Source organism: Anomalospiza imberbis, chromosome 5 (genome assembly GCF_031753505.1).
Source record: "Anomalospiza imberbis isolate Cuckoo-Finch-1a 21T00152 chromosome 5, ASM3175350v1, whole genome shotgun sequence".
NCBI lineage: Eukaryota > Metazoa > Chordata > Aves > Passeriformes > Viduidae > Anomalospiza > Anomalospiza imberbis.
This window is the reverse complement of record NC_089685.1, coordinates 11035691-11049135: the sequence shown is the minus strand read 5'-3', so window position 1 is coordinate 11049135 and position 13445 is coordinate 11035691. Positions and strand designations below refer to the sequence as shown.

The 13445-nt window shown below is 40.8% G+C and overlaps 1 protein-coding gene across 10 annotated transcripts in view; it reads right to left on the bottom strand.

The window, feature by feature from the left end:
- Window positions 1-13205, bottom strand: part of MAGI2 (membrane associated guanylate kinase, WW and PDZ domain containing 2) — a 709198-nt gene extending 695993 nt beyond the window's left edge. For 2 of the 10 annotated variants that reach the window (XM_068189600.1, XM_068189602.1), the window contains exon 1: window positions 12579-13205. In XM_068189600.1, the coding sequence (XP_068045701.1) occupies window positions 12579-12879 (301 nt within the window). In that variant the 5' untranslated portion in view covers window positions 12880-13205. The remainder of the gene's footprint in view (window positions 1-12578) is intronic. The other 8 variants (XM_068189603.1, XM_068189594.1, XM_068189593.1 and 5 more) reach the window with 6 other exon arrangements.
- Window positions 13206-13445: the final 240 nt, after the last annotated feature.

Genomic DNA, 13445 nt, shown 5'->3' with positions numbered 1-13445 from the left:
ACACCCCAAAAGAAACCCCACACAAATTACTTATAATTTGTTACTTGTCAAACGGTGGCTTTAACAGGCCAAAAGAATTTTAATAAATGTCTCATACAGTGTGCCTGATGTACCTAGTTGTCCAATTAACAGTGCAAATATAAATATCTCATTAAAATATATAAATGCATATAACTTTGGTTTCCTACACTTTACCACTTCCAATATATTTCTGAAATGCATTTCATTTTAGGAGAAAACACTCCATCACTCACTCTTATATGCAGGTACTCCTGCATGCTTGTGCTTCTTTGTTATTAAAAAAGCTTCTGCTTTACGTGGGATTTGTAATGTAAAATATAAAATAAATACCTACAAAAATGTTTTACTCAAGCCATCAATAGAAACCCTCATTGAACAGGAGAGGGGGTTTTATGTGGTTTGTGTGGATGCAGTACTGCTTGCATAGACTTCTAAATTACACTGCAGTGTTCTCCACTCTGTTATTGATTGAGCTGAGATTTTTGGCAAGTCATTTCACCACTGTGCAGTTCTTTCTATTCCTGCCTACCTATCCTCTGTGTCTAATTTGCCTTTATAAACCCTTCAGGGCAGCAAGTGTTTTTCCCTGCCAGCTTGTAGTACCTGTCACCATGGGATCTTATTTCAGTTGGCTTGATAGGCTAATAACATTTATGTTGTAAAAGATAAAATTTTTAAAGAATAAGAGGAAAAAAATAAGCAATTATTTTGGAGAAATACAGTACCAATTCTATGAGCAAATCATACATATTTAGAAAGATCCTTTCTTCCTAAAAAGCTTGGCAGGCTTTAATAATTAAATATATTTAATTTTAAAAAATGAAAACCAAACAAAACCATAAAAAGAGAGCAAGAGGACAAAAATCATTGTGATTGTGAAACTCAGTAACTTCCCAGTGGTTTCTAAGAGTTCTATCTCATAGCCTAGGTCAGGAGACCGAAGAGAGAAGTTTTATACAAAAAACTTTTTCCCCAACTTCCCTCCTCACACTAAAATTCACTGAAGCAATTTAGCTGAGGATAGCTGAGGACATCAGGAATAACTCCCTGTCTAGTAACTCTGAGTAAGTTTTTTTTGTAAATGACTTTTAGAATCTGGAAGCTACTCAGATAGTCTAATAACAAGGCAAATATTAGCATCTAAAGGGATACAAGTGAAGACTTCTGGTTTAATGTCCCAGCTGCAAACCTCTTTCCCAGCAGCAGCACCCTCACTAGCTGGCCAGCAGTGCAAAGGTACAGAGGGAGGAATTCTGCAGCTCATGCAACCTGTTCTTACAGCAATTGGTGAGAAAGTTGCTTACTACTTACCAGAAATCTTCTTAATATTGACCCAAAATAATACCAATTGGATTTACTACTTTTCTAGAACTGGTACTGCTCTAGTCACATGCAGGAGGTTCTTTCTCACATAAGCAAAAAAAAACAAAACCAAACCTTCAGCTTTTTGAGTTTTACACTCAGAAACAGTAATTTCACTACCCTTAAAGCACAGGCACAGACACGAGTCCCTATCAAGGCAAAGCAGCTGTTACACTTCTGCAAGTCAGATGAACTGTACACAAACCCATACAATATTTCACACATATATAAGTTTTTTGGGTTCATATGTTCTGAAGATTATTTCAGTGCGTAAGTATCACAGGCTTAACATAAAAACTCAATATAAATATGAATCCAGAAGACCTTTTAATTGATATTTCAATTACAAAGTTTCAATGTTAATTAAGCCAACCCAACATCTTGATTTTACTTTGTTTTCTTAACAAAACCTCCAGTACTGTACTGGATTCTTTTCCTGAAATCTTTTATGCTATTTTTACTGGAAAATGACCAAATAGAGTGACAGTTGAAAAAGCTCTTTTTACTGGCTTGTCTGAAATTCCAATAATTCTTCTAGAAGTTTACAAGGCAGAAATATTCTTCCACATCTGTAATCAAGTAGATAAAATGAAAAACCAAACTCTTCAGGAAACATATTCTCTGTACACAGTAAAACAAAGATTTTTTTAAATAGGCTTCACTAACAGTAGCTATAATAGAAAAACCATGAGACAACAGAACAGCACCACCGATAATAGAAGCTCCACATTAGTGATAACTACTATATTCTCTTAAATCCAAAAATATTGTTCATCTTTTATCCACTTTAAAGCTTCTATCACCAAGACTGAATTATGAGCAATTAGAGATACAGATCCTATGTTAAAATGATAAAGAGAATTTCCAGCAACTAACTGCAAGAAATTCATTATGTTAGACTCTGAATTTAATGTGAGTACTTCCTTACATTGCCATAGAAACGAGGGACTCTCAACTTGAAATTGCCATGCTAGTTGCTACAACAAAAAGGCAGTTTCTCTCACCACGAGTTCAGATTTCATGCGTGAGACAATAGGCAGATATAACAAACCCACATGGAAAGAGAAATCAGAAATACCAGTAAAAATAATGACTATATGATTACTATATATATACATGTATATGTATATATATAAAATGAAGAGGAGTCAGAGCAAACCACCTAATATCACCAAGTGCAGAATAGGCATTCCAGTGGGCCTGAGCTTCAAGGAGATTTTTCCAAATGAGTAGTGCAGTGGCTGAACAGGGAATTTGGGGGGTAATTACACTTTACCTAAGCAAAGCACTCAATAGTTTAATCTGAAGAAGTGTTCAGCTCCTCCATCAGTCTGATACAAGAGTTCAGCAGCTACCCCCTTTCCCAATTTGACAAGGATTTCAATTCCATGATAGGAGCATCTGCATGATCTTTTAGCTTTTTATACTAGCAACAGGATCCTGCAACACTTTGAAATATAAAGTGCTGTTCCTATAAAAAAACATGGCCAGAGAATTAAAATATAATGGGATTAATACTTGTTTATATTAACATACCATTTTAGAAGCATGTGAGAGGCTTATGTGGCATTTATTAATGCAGATTTAGCACAAAGAAGGACTTGGGGAACAACAGAAATGAACACAGCCATTCCATTTCATACTAGTTAAAGAATCAGCTGTGAGAATGTAACATGATAGAAACTATTCAGTATAACTCATATAGGATACAAATAGGACTGTTCATTCCTTTTCAGTCTAAGTTTAAGTAGAAAAAAAAAATGGTGTGTGTTATAAGAACTTGCATGTGAAATGGATGTCCTGGAATGAGACTGATGCCCCAGTTGGTGTTGTTTTATGAAATGGCAATATTTCGTTAGAAATATGCAGATTAATTCATGGTTGGCATGATGGAAACAAAGATGGAAGATTTTTTTTAATTACAAAAATAAATTTAATATGTGCAATTTAAAAAAATGATTTTGCACATTTCATTTTGAGAAATGCAAGTACAACGTGAGATACAAAGATATCAATAAATAGATAAGTAATAAAAGACAATCTCTACCTGTTTGCAGGAAGGATTTCTGCTCTGGAATACTAATGTTACATTAACACAGCTACACAATGTACCTGCTAGTATAGCGTAGAAAATTTTGCTCATTATACTCTACCAATGTTTTCCATTGTTCTGCTATGTATTGTGAATCTGTAAACACTACTCATTATGATGAAGTCTATTTCTATTTCATTTCTAAGATTATTTCCTTTTTTTCCTGCATAATGAGGACACAATATTTCTTCAGCATTTTTATAAACAAACACACTATGACTCTGCAGAGAGTGAGTGACCTCAATTCTGTCCTCAGTGTCTGACCTAACAGACTGTCAAAGAAAAACCCTGGCCCCCAGTGTAGTAATCTGGGAACTCTGTGAACAATTTAATAATAATTCTGGGTAAGTCAATGAAATGACTGCCATCACTGGCTATAGAGACTGTCATATGTTGTCAAGGCTGTGTCAAGTATCTCCCAGACCAGGCACAATGGGAAATTGTAACACCAGGCTTTCTCCCATTAGAACAGGCATGATCTGGAGTGCCAGAATTCTGTCTCAGAACAAGTTTCTGCATGCTTTCTGAAGTGAACTCAAGCACAGAGGGTAGAAATATCTTTCTGGCAGAATAAACTAGTTGGTGCTAATGTCAGACCTGAAGGAATCACTACCTGAAAGGTTCAAGATGAATTCCAGTGACACAGGAAGGTGCTTCACTAGCACAAAAGGCTTGGAGTGGGCAAGAAAGAAGAATGTTGGTGGCAGATAGGGCTCCATGGTTTGCAGATGTATGGGGGGCCTCTATGAAGTATACTGATCTGAACAAGGGATGGGTCAAGAAAGTAACAAAAATATTACATAGAATGGTAGATAGAAAGGCATTATTTCATCTATGGATGTAGAAGCAGACAGCCAATTTGTCTTGTCTGAAAACCATAAAACACATGCACATTTGGTGTTTTAATTCCATTTTCACATGGTGTTGAATAGCTGGACTGTTGCCCTTGCTTCCCAAGGTCAGAGGCCTGGAAAGAAAGGTGCAGTAATGACTTAGTGTTTATGGTCCTGCACTACCACAACGTAGTGTTTATGGTCATGACACCACAACTGTGTTGGTACCAGAGAAAAAGGATGCAGAAATAGAGCCAGGGAGGCCGATGTGCTGCCTCAGTAGCAAGGAACCCAGCATGCAGTTCTGTCCATAATGAAACACTACCTGGTAAATCTCTTTTTTTGTAGGAACATCACTTACATAGGAAAGTCATCCTATGCCAATATGTGTTTCTCCCCTGCTTCTCAGGTGGCACCATTATTTCACCCTACTTTCATGAGAACTTGGGACAGAAATACAGACGTGTTAACGATAACTAATGCTTTCATCTGAAGAAGCAGGAATTCTATTTTTTCCTTTGGAATGAGTTAATTGTGCATATTTTAAAGGGACAGCTTTACACCAGCATTCTTCTAGAGAAACCAGTTGGTCATAGCTTGGACTTGTTCACCATTTGCTGCATATAAAACTGACTGGATGGTAGGCCTAGAGAGTGGGGGGAATAAAGCTGCATCCTGCTGGTGGGCAGTCACCAGTGAGGTTCCTCAGGGCTCATTATTTCGGGCAGGCCTGCTTAATATCTTTAACAATGATCTTGTGTTTTCAGTTCTGGGCCACTCATTACAAGATAGACAGTGAGGTGCTGGAGTGTGTCCAGAGAAGGGCAACAGGGAGAAGGGTCTAGAGCACAAGTCTGATGAAGAGTAGCTGAGTGAGCAGGAGTGTTTTGCCTGGAGAAGAAGAGGCTCAGGGGAGACCTTATCACTCTCTTCAGCTACCTGAAAGGAGGTGTAGCTGGGTGGGGGTCAGCCTCTTCTCCCAGATCACAAATAATAGGACAAGAAGAAATGGCTTCAAGTTGCACAAGGGAGGATTAGACTGGATATCAGGAAAAATTTCTATACTGAAAGCACCATCAAACACTGGAAAAAGCTGCCCAGGGAAGCGGTTGAGCCACCCAACCCTGGAGATGTGGCACTTGGGGTTACAGTTTAATGGTGGACTTGGCAGTGCTGGGTTAATGGTTAGAGTCAACAATTTCAAAGGTCTTTTCCAAACGAAATGATTCTATGATTTCAACATGTTTTGAGAAACTAAGACAGAAGTAAGAAACACTGATTTTTCCTGTGCTGGAGGAACAGGGCCATACACTCTCTTGAATATAACAGAACAGGTAAATTCTAAAACCAGTAATGTACTTTAATAATCTCTAAATTTTTTTTCCTGGAACTTTCACACAATTTTACTTTCTCCATTTTGTTCCTTGTCTTACTTTCCTTCATCTCAAATTCATGCACTGTGGAAATAATCAAAGACACCCAGGAGAAATGTCTGAAGCTGATAAGCAGAGCGAAACAACATTATTCATATATTACTAATCATAATGTATGTATGAATGAGAAGACACCTGGTAGTGCTGTGTTGACAGCAAGCTACATTTTGATTAAGCTTTTTGGATTCTAGCAATCTGAAGGTACTGACTAGGAGTTCAAGAATAATGTAAAAAGTATAAATACATGGCAGATACACAAAAACAACAGCTTTCTTTCAGCTCAGCTTCTAGTGAAGTCTTCAAATTGCCGATAGCAGGTTTGAATAAATGAGAGATAATAGGTTAGCATTAAAAGAACATTCAAACCATGAGTACTGTTTTTGAGATTATAATTTACCAAGGAGGATTTTTGTCCAGTTTAGGAATGCTAAATAATTTTTGTTAAAGCCCTTTTCTCTCGCTTCTGCCCACCATTCCACTTTTCATTTCTGCCTTTAGTTAGAAAGCTACACAAATTGCTAGAAAACTATGACACCTTCTTACTGGATGGATTTCTATGAGCTTGAAGACAAGCTGATTTGTAACAAATAAGGTGTGCTGAAGAGATACTGTTGGGATCACAGCCCCTGTGGTTTTAGAAAATTCAGTTAAGGCCTGCATTACAATGGCATTCAGCAACAAAACCCAATGACAGGCACTTTGCCACTGAAATCAATATCATCCAACTCTGTGCTCTAGACTGCACCTACTTGGATAGGCATCTAGTCAATCTTATTCTAAAGTCTATGATTATGTTATTTCCTACTGCAGAATCCTGTGCCATTCTGTACATTGCTTGGCCACCAGAGTGTATGGGTTCATTTTAAGTATCATATATATATTTGCACCAAAACTTGAATGAAAAATATTCTAGAGTAGTACTGTAGCAATACTACTACAGATGAAAATTCCTACCAGTCTCAAAAAAACCAAAGATTGTACAAATTTTTATATATATTATTATATTTATAAACACCTAGGTACATAAGCAAAATAGTTCAAGAATGTTAACACAGTCAAAAAAATTCCACTATGTTCTTTGAACTTTGCCTTGATGCTCCCCAGTTAAAAAAAAATCCTTAATTTGTTTATTTGTTTATAGCACTATAAGGAAGACAAGAACAAGAAACATCTGCTTCTAAAACTGAAGCACTTTCCATCACCCTTTCTAAATCACAGTGCTGACCACCTCCTCCTATAAGTCCCTTTTGAAGGAGTACTTTTTCCATGTATACACCACTTCTTGTATACAAAATATGTAGATGAATAATTTATAGAATCTTTCATGTCATGAAAGGGGCTCCTCATCTATAAAGAGCAAGGAGAAGATGAAGAATACTGAAAGCAAAAGCTCAGAATCCATATCTTTCATGAAATGCTGAATTAATGCAGGTAAGGTTACAGGATGCATAAGGAAGTCAGACACAATTCTACCCCCTCACACCAGTATTTTCCTTTGATGTCAACAGTATCAACAGATGTACAAGTCTTACTGTAAAATTAACTTTACCTTATGTGACTAAACAGAACTAAGCAGAGCACTCTCAATTATTTAATTTCTTCAAGGAAATGATGCACTAACAAAGTCATGGCCCCATCCTTTAATGGCACATTTGTAATTCTCAGGGAAGGAAAAAGACTGATGAATATAATTCTACTGCCAGTGAACAGAGAGTCCCTGACATGAAACATCACAAGCTCTCTGGAGGAGCTGAAGAATAAATCACAAGCTACATGAGTCAGAAGTCAGTTTCAATGGTCTTTAAATTAAGATGGACAAGCATAAGAATAACATAAAGTAATGGTAAAAAAACCCCTCTGAATTTAATTTCAGGAGTTAATAAAATCCTAAAGAGCACAAATTAGGAAAAAGGAGTAAGTTTATTTTCAAATACTATCTATGCAAAAGTCATAGAGAAAAGTAAACCACGCAGGTTTTCAGGGTTCTTTAGGTCTGGTTTTTTAAAGACCTTTGTGATTTTTTTTTTTATTCTGGATAATCATGCAGCTTTCTGTTGCAAAATACTGTTCTTCTTGTGAACATAACTATAGCCAATATTCCCATCTTGGAATACACTATATAGTGACATCCAGGAATAAAAGACTATCTATATGCATAGAGTGTTTTAATGAATGTAGAAGATAATTATTTATGACCTTAAATAACAACAAAAAAAAAAATTAAAAACATAATTATACATAGGAATATGTGTATGAAAGTCTGTAGTAAAAGACTAACATTTTAACTAGCTAGCACGTTTGTTTACACGTGTAGCCAAAACTTTGGAAAATCACAAAATTCCTGCATTTCTCTGTCAAAAAGCCTGTTACAGACTTTTAAAGAAATTTTAAAAGTTAAGCCAGGTTTTAATTGCAAAGCTTATGGATGAACCCATTAAGAAAAAACACTACAAGGCTACTAGACCCCTTAGCCACAAATCATGGGAGCTGGGACAGTACCATCCTCTGTCCTTTTAGTCTTCGCCCGGCAACCACACTCACAGCCACCAGGAATAGGATGTGGAGGATGCAGTCTGCCCAAACTTGGCTGCTCCTATCTCCATCCTAATGAGGGTCCAAACCTTTTCCTGACTGGGAAAGAACTTGAAAACATGCCCAAGTACATCTATAGTCAGCAAAACATTCTAGCATATGCTTACAATTAAGTAAATTATTGTACTGAGAAAATTAAATTGATTTTTAGTTCCTCCTTACATTATGCGTACCAAATGCCTTTTTTGCATAAGGAGCTAAAGAATTAGGGGTTGACACTTAAAGTCTGACTATTTAGAGTCAGATAAGAGCCATTAGAAAGTGTCCATAGAAAGTGTCTGTTTTATTCATGTTTCAAATAGTCATACCACTAAATACTTCTAAAAAGAAAGTAAATTGCTCAGTTGGTCAGATCACCTGGTTACTTAATACATCCAAACCACTTTCCTTGAGAAAGAGATGCATCAGGCAGGATCTCCAGGGCAAAATCTGTTGCAATGTTCCTGGGTTCTGAAATCCATGTTTTCAGACAGTTCACTGGGATTCTGCTGAGGACATCTGTGGAAGTTTATAACTCTATGTAAAGAATAAAGATCCTGGTTTATGCAGTACAACCAAGTGGGCTGCTCATGCAACCCTTCAAGGAGTGAGTGTGCACAGCAAGACCTCTGTCAGCCACTGCTGGGAATTACTGTGGCTCTGAGACAGCAGTGGTGAACAGAGAATGGAACTGGAGGCAACATTGCTCCCCGTATGACTCTTCCCCATGTGATTGCTTATCCAAATTAAGATGCCTTTCCTTAACACACTGCTACTTTTACAACTACGCATCTGCACATGTGTAGGAAGAAGACAGCACTTAATCCAAACTGTTCTGCATGTGAAAACAAACACATCTGAAATTCAGAAGTATTTCTTTAAGAAACAGTAAAAGGCTCTTATCCTCACCCAAAGAAGCAGAAGGTCAAAATGTATGTTTGTAACATGCCCAACTAATGTAACCGCTGTATACAATTCTCTCATTGGAAGGATATATATTCAAAAAAGAATGGGGTTTTGCAGAGGAAAACCTGCCTTCTTTATCTGATGTCAAGGACAGCTTTGCCTTTGACTTCATCTAGGCCAATATTTCATCCCATGTGTTTCCAGAGATTCTCTGTGATTCTGCCAAAGTAGCACAGGTGGCTCCCAAAAAAAAAAAAACCAAACAAAAAAAACCCACTAACAAAAAAACCCAAACAGGAAATAGTCTCCAAGGAATATTTATTTTATTTATTTGTGAACTCTTTACAATTAAGACTAAAGAATAATAATAATAATGATTCTTACAGTCTTTTCTCCTCATGGAAACCCAGGCACAATGTTCTGCATTATTTATTTATTTGTCCTATTTATTTATCAGGTGTCATACCTAGAAGAATTCATGTTGAATTATATCATGGAACTGCAAATCAGTTTCTCATGAAGTTTACTCCTCCTCATAATATGCAGCAACTCCTACATTATATGTTTGGTGTTTTTATAACTCAAGATGTTTAGCTAACACAAAATAGCAATATTCCATCCAACTCTTCAAAAGTAGCATTTCATCTAATAATGCAAAAAACGATGATGTATTTAATTAAAGAGAGTGGGGTGTTTAATCAAACATAAGGAAAAATTATGAAAGCACCTTTTCTATGCTTCAAAACAGCTAATTCTTGAATTAGCCATTCCCTGATTTCATCTACAAGTAAATTTTCACTGCTGAATTGTCAAAACTTTCAAACAACAGAAATACTCACAGTCTCTTAAAGATCACATTATAAATAGTCATGTCCTACCTCCACATTTCTCCCTCTGACTTCATTCCTAGGCAGCACTGAAGAAGCAGCTACAGTCACATGGTGCATTCAAGGTCATGCTATTCTAATTGACAGAGATAGCATTGATAAATTATGCGGAAACAATGATAATAGATTCATTAACCTTGTTCCAGCACACTAAAGGTGCTTCATAATTAAAAGGAGTAAAAAAGTTACAAAAACATATAAAGATTTTATTGTTCAGCCTTTTCTCTCCTACACACTGCTGCAAAGCACTGTCAGGGAATAGTAATATTGCTGTAACGTGGCTGCCTGTGCTTTGTCACCGAGGGGCGCAGGGATACACTGGCTTACACTTGAAGGAGGAGTCAGGTAGTAAAGTGCACAAACCATTGACCTTTTTTTTTTTTTTTTTTTTTTTCCAAATAGGAAGTTGGATCCAGAAGGCCTCTTTCTTTGGCGTAAAGGATGCTGAAGCACATGAAAGATCATTCCATCATTCCAGCCAGGAAGTCTTTCTCAGTCCAAGAATCTATGCAGAACTGTCATTTCCAAACACACAGAAGTGGCCAGTGCTTTGAGAACTTGCATTAAAACTGTAGTGAGTTAGCATACTGAACTGAAATTCATCAGACATGTAGAGATACAGGTACAGATACATAGAATTAGGTAGAATTCAGAATTTATCCCTTATGTCTCATGCAGAAGATTGCAGTAATTCCCAGACTAAAAGCCTGACTAGTGTCCCTAATTCATGCATGACAGGTAATTTACTAAGGGTGCACATATTAATGAATCACCAGTGGTTGCTTTGACTTAAAGAGAAATGTTATAAAAACAGTGAAGAGATAGGACATGTGTTTCACATAGCAACTCAAAGTAACCTTATATTTGCCTTATTGTGAAGAAGCTATAGGATTTCTGAAAAAATTGTATTATAGACAATCTACCCTTATCTTCTTGACACTTCATATTATCCTTCTTTTTGAATCCCATCACAATAAGAGCACTCATACTAAAATTATTAATAAAACAAGGACAGTACAGAGCAGCTTCCCTGGAGTTCAGATGCCCAAAGATGACACTATACTGGCAAGACAGAATCTATTATACTCATTTTTAATCTTCACTTATCACATGAACCATTGTGTCTCCCTGCATAGTCCAGCTGTCAAGATATGATCTACAGCATATTGCACAACTTACCTATAAGGACAAATAAAAAAGTCCCAGATCATATCTGTATATAGAGTCTTGACCTTATGGAGACAACTGAATATACTATAAAGTACTTTCTGAAGGCCTGAGTGAAAATCAGATTTTTCTACTGTTTCTGTAATGTCTGGATAAACTAATTAGCATATTCTTCAAGCATTCAGAAGTATTGCAAATTATACTTTAAACAATAAACCGCCAATTACAAAGAGGAAGTAGAATTGCCAAATTATACCCAGCGTCAAAGAGATTCTCCTGTGTCCTCTGAGAACAGGCTGATGGCTAGAGCTGCAGAGAGCACAAGCGCCTCTGATGCATGGTATCTAAAAACTTCCCACCGCAGAAATTCCCAAGTTTTCAATGGCTGGGCTCACTGCCCGGCTGGAATGCGTACTTTAGCGATACGCCTACAGCCGCTGCACCACCCATAGCCAAGGAGCACCTACAGACTCGGTTCCCAGAGCAGCTCCTGTGCTCCAGAAATGCTGCTGGGGTAGCAGAAACATCCTCGCGAGCGTTCAGCTGCAGAGAACTCAACTCAGCATAGTTTAAAGAGGACAGAAACAAACATGTAAACAGCATCTGTGGCGTCTCTTCTCCGCTGACTTTCCTGGAAACGCATTAACCTATTACAGTACTTCAAAATAAATAAGCGAAACAGAGGCGAGGCAAGAGTATGCCGTTCTCTCCCAAAAGTTTCTTTCTGCCTGTCCTCTCACTTGCCCTGAGCTCCCTGTTCCCTGGGATTAGCGATCGTTTTCACCAGAGATCAAATGAATGACTTTTCCGCTAATGACACTTAAGAGATGCTAAAGCCACCCTGGGCGCCACCAGAGACCCGGCGAGCGGCGGCAGCCCCAGTCCCCACGCCGAGGCGCCCGGAGAGAGGCGAAGCCAAGGGCAAGCCCCGCTCCGCAGCCGGCCCCGGCCGCCGCTCCGGCCCCCCGGCAGCGCCAGCGGCAGCAGCAACCGGAGGGGCGGCGGGGACCGGGGCCGGTGGGTCCGGTCGGGAGGGGACCCGTCCCCGTGAGACCGGGGCTGCAGGGGGTGCTGCCGCCGCCCCCCGCCCGGCCCCCCCCGGCATGGCGAAGCGCTGTCACTGACGCACATTTAATTCGCCCGGCTGCGGGTACCGCGCAGCGCCGCTCGCATCCTCCCCCCGCCGCCGGGGAGGGGGCGGCTCCGGCGGGGAGGGGGAAAGTCAAACTGCAGCAACAAAGTTGCTCCCCCAGACCTGCCCCGGCTCCCAGGGGGTGGGTGGAGAGGGGGGCCATGCCTGCCTTACCTTGCTTGACGCACTTGAGGCGGATGGGGTCCTTGCAGTGCTTGATCACGGCCAGCACATCCCTGATGGTGAGCCCGGCCACGGGGGTCTCGTTTACCTCTAGCAGCAGCTCCTCCGGCACCAACTTGCTGCCGCCCTCATAGGCCACCTTGCCGGGCTTCACTTCCCCCAGGTAGGGGAACTGCCCATTCTCGGCGCCCCCCTTCAGCTCGAAGCCCAGCTGTCCCTCCGGGTTCCTCACGATCACGATCTCGTGGACTCTGCTCGTCCAGTGGCTTTTTTTCTTCAAGCCCTTGGACATTGCCGTGGGGATGCTCTGCCCGACTCCCTCCCTGCAGTCTGTGCTTCTTCCCCCCCTCCCTCTCTGCCCCCACTCCCCGGGGCAGCCGCGCTCCTCCGGGCAGGCTCGGGGCGGGCGGGAGCGGCCGCGGCTGTGCCGGCCGGCGGCCCCGCGGGCTGCGAGCTGGGTCGGGGAGCGCCTCTGTGCCCGCTCCTCCCGGCTTTAGCTGATATCCATGGCAGCCGCGGCGGCCGGACCCTGCCTGAGCGTGGATGCACTAGTTGTAGAGAAACTGGCAGGAGGGAGGAGGGAGGAGGGAGGGAGGCAGCGGGAGGGAGGGGACGGCCGCGGCGCGGGGAGGAGGAGGAGGGGTGTCGGTGTCGGTGCCGGAGCGAGGCGGGCGCTGTTTCGCCGCTCCCGCCTCGCCTGACCCGGTAGTGAAGGCCGAGAGAGAGGCTGCCTGGCACGGCCGGCAGAAGGCGGAGAACGGCCCGGGCGGGGGGGCGAGGGCGCTCGGCGGGCGGGAGGCAGAGCGGCGACCCCGGCCCGGCCCCCAGCGCGGCCCCGGCCGGGAGCGGGCGCTCGGG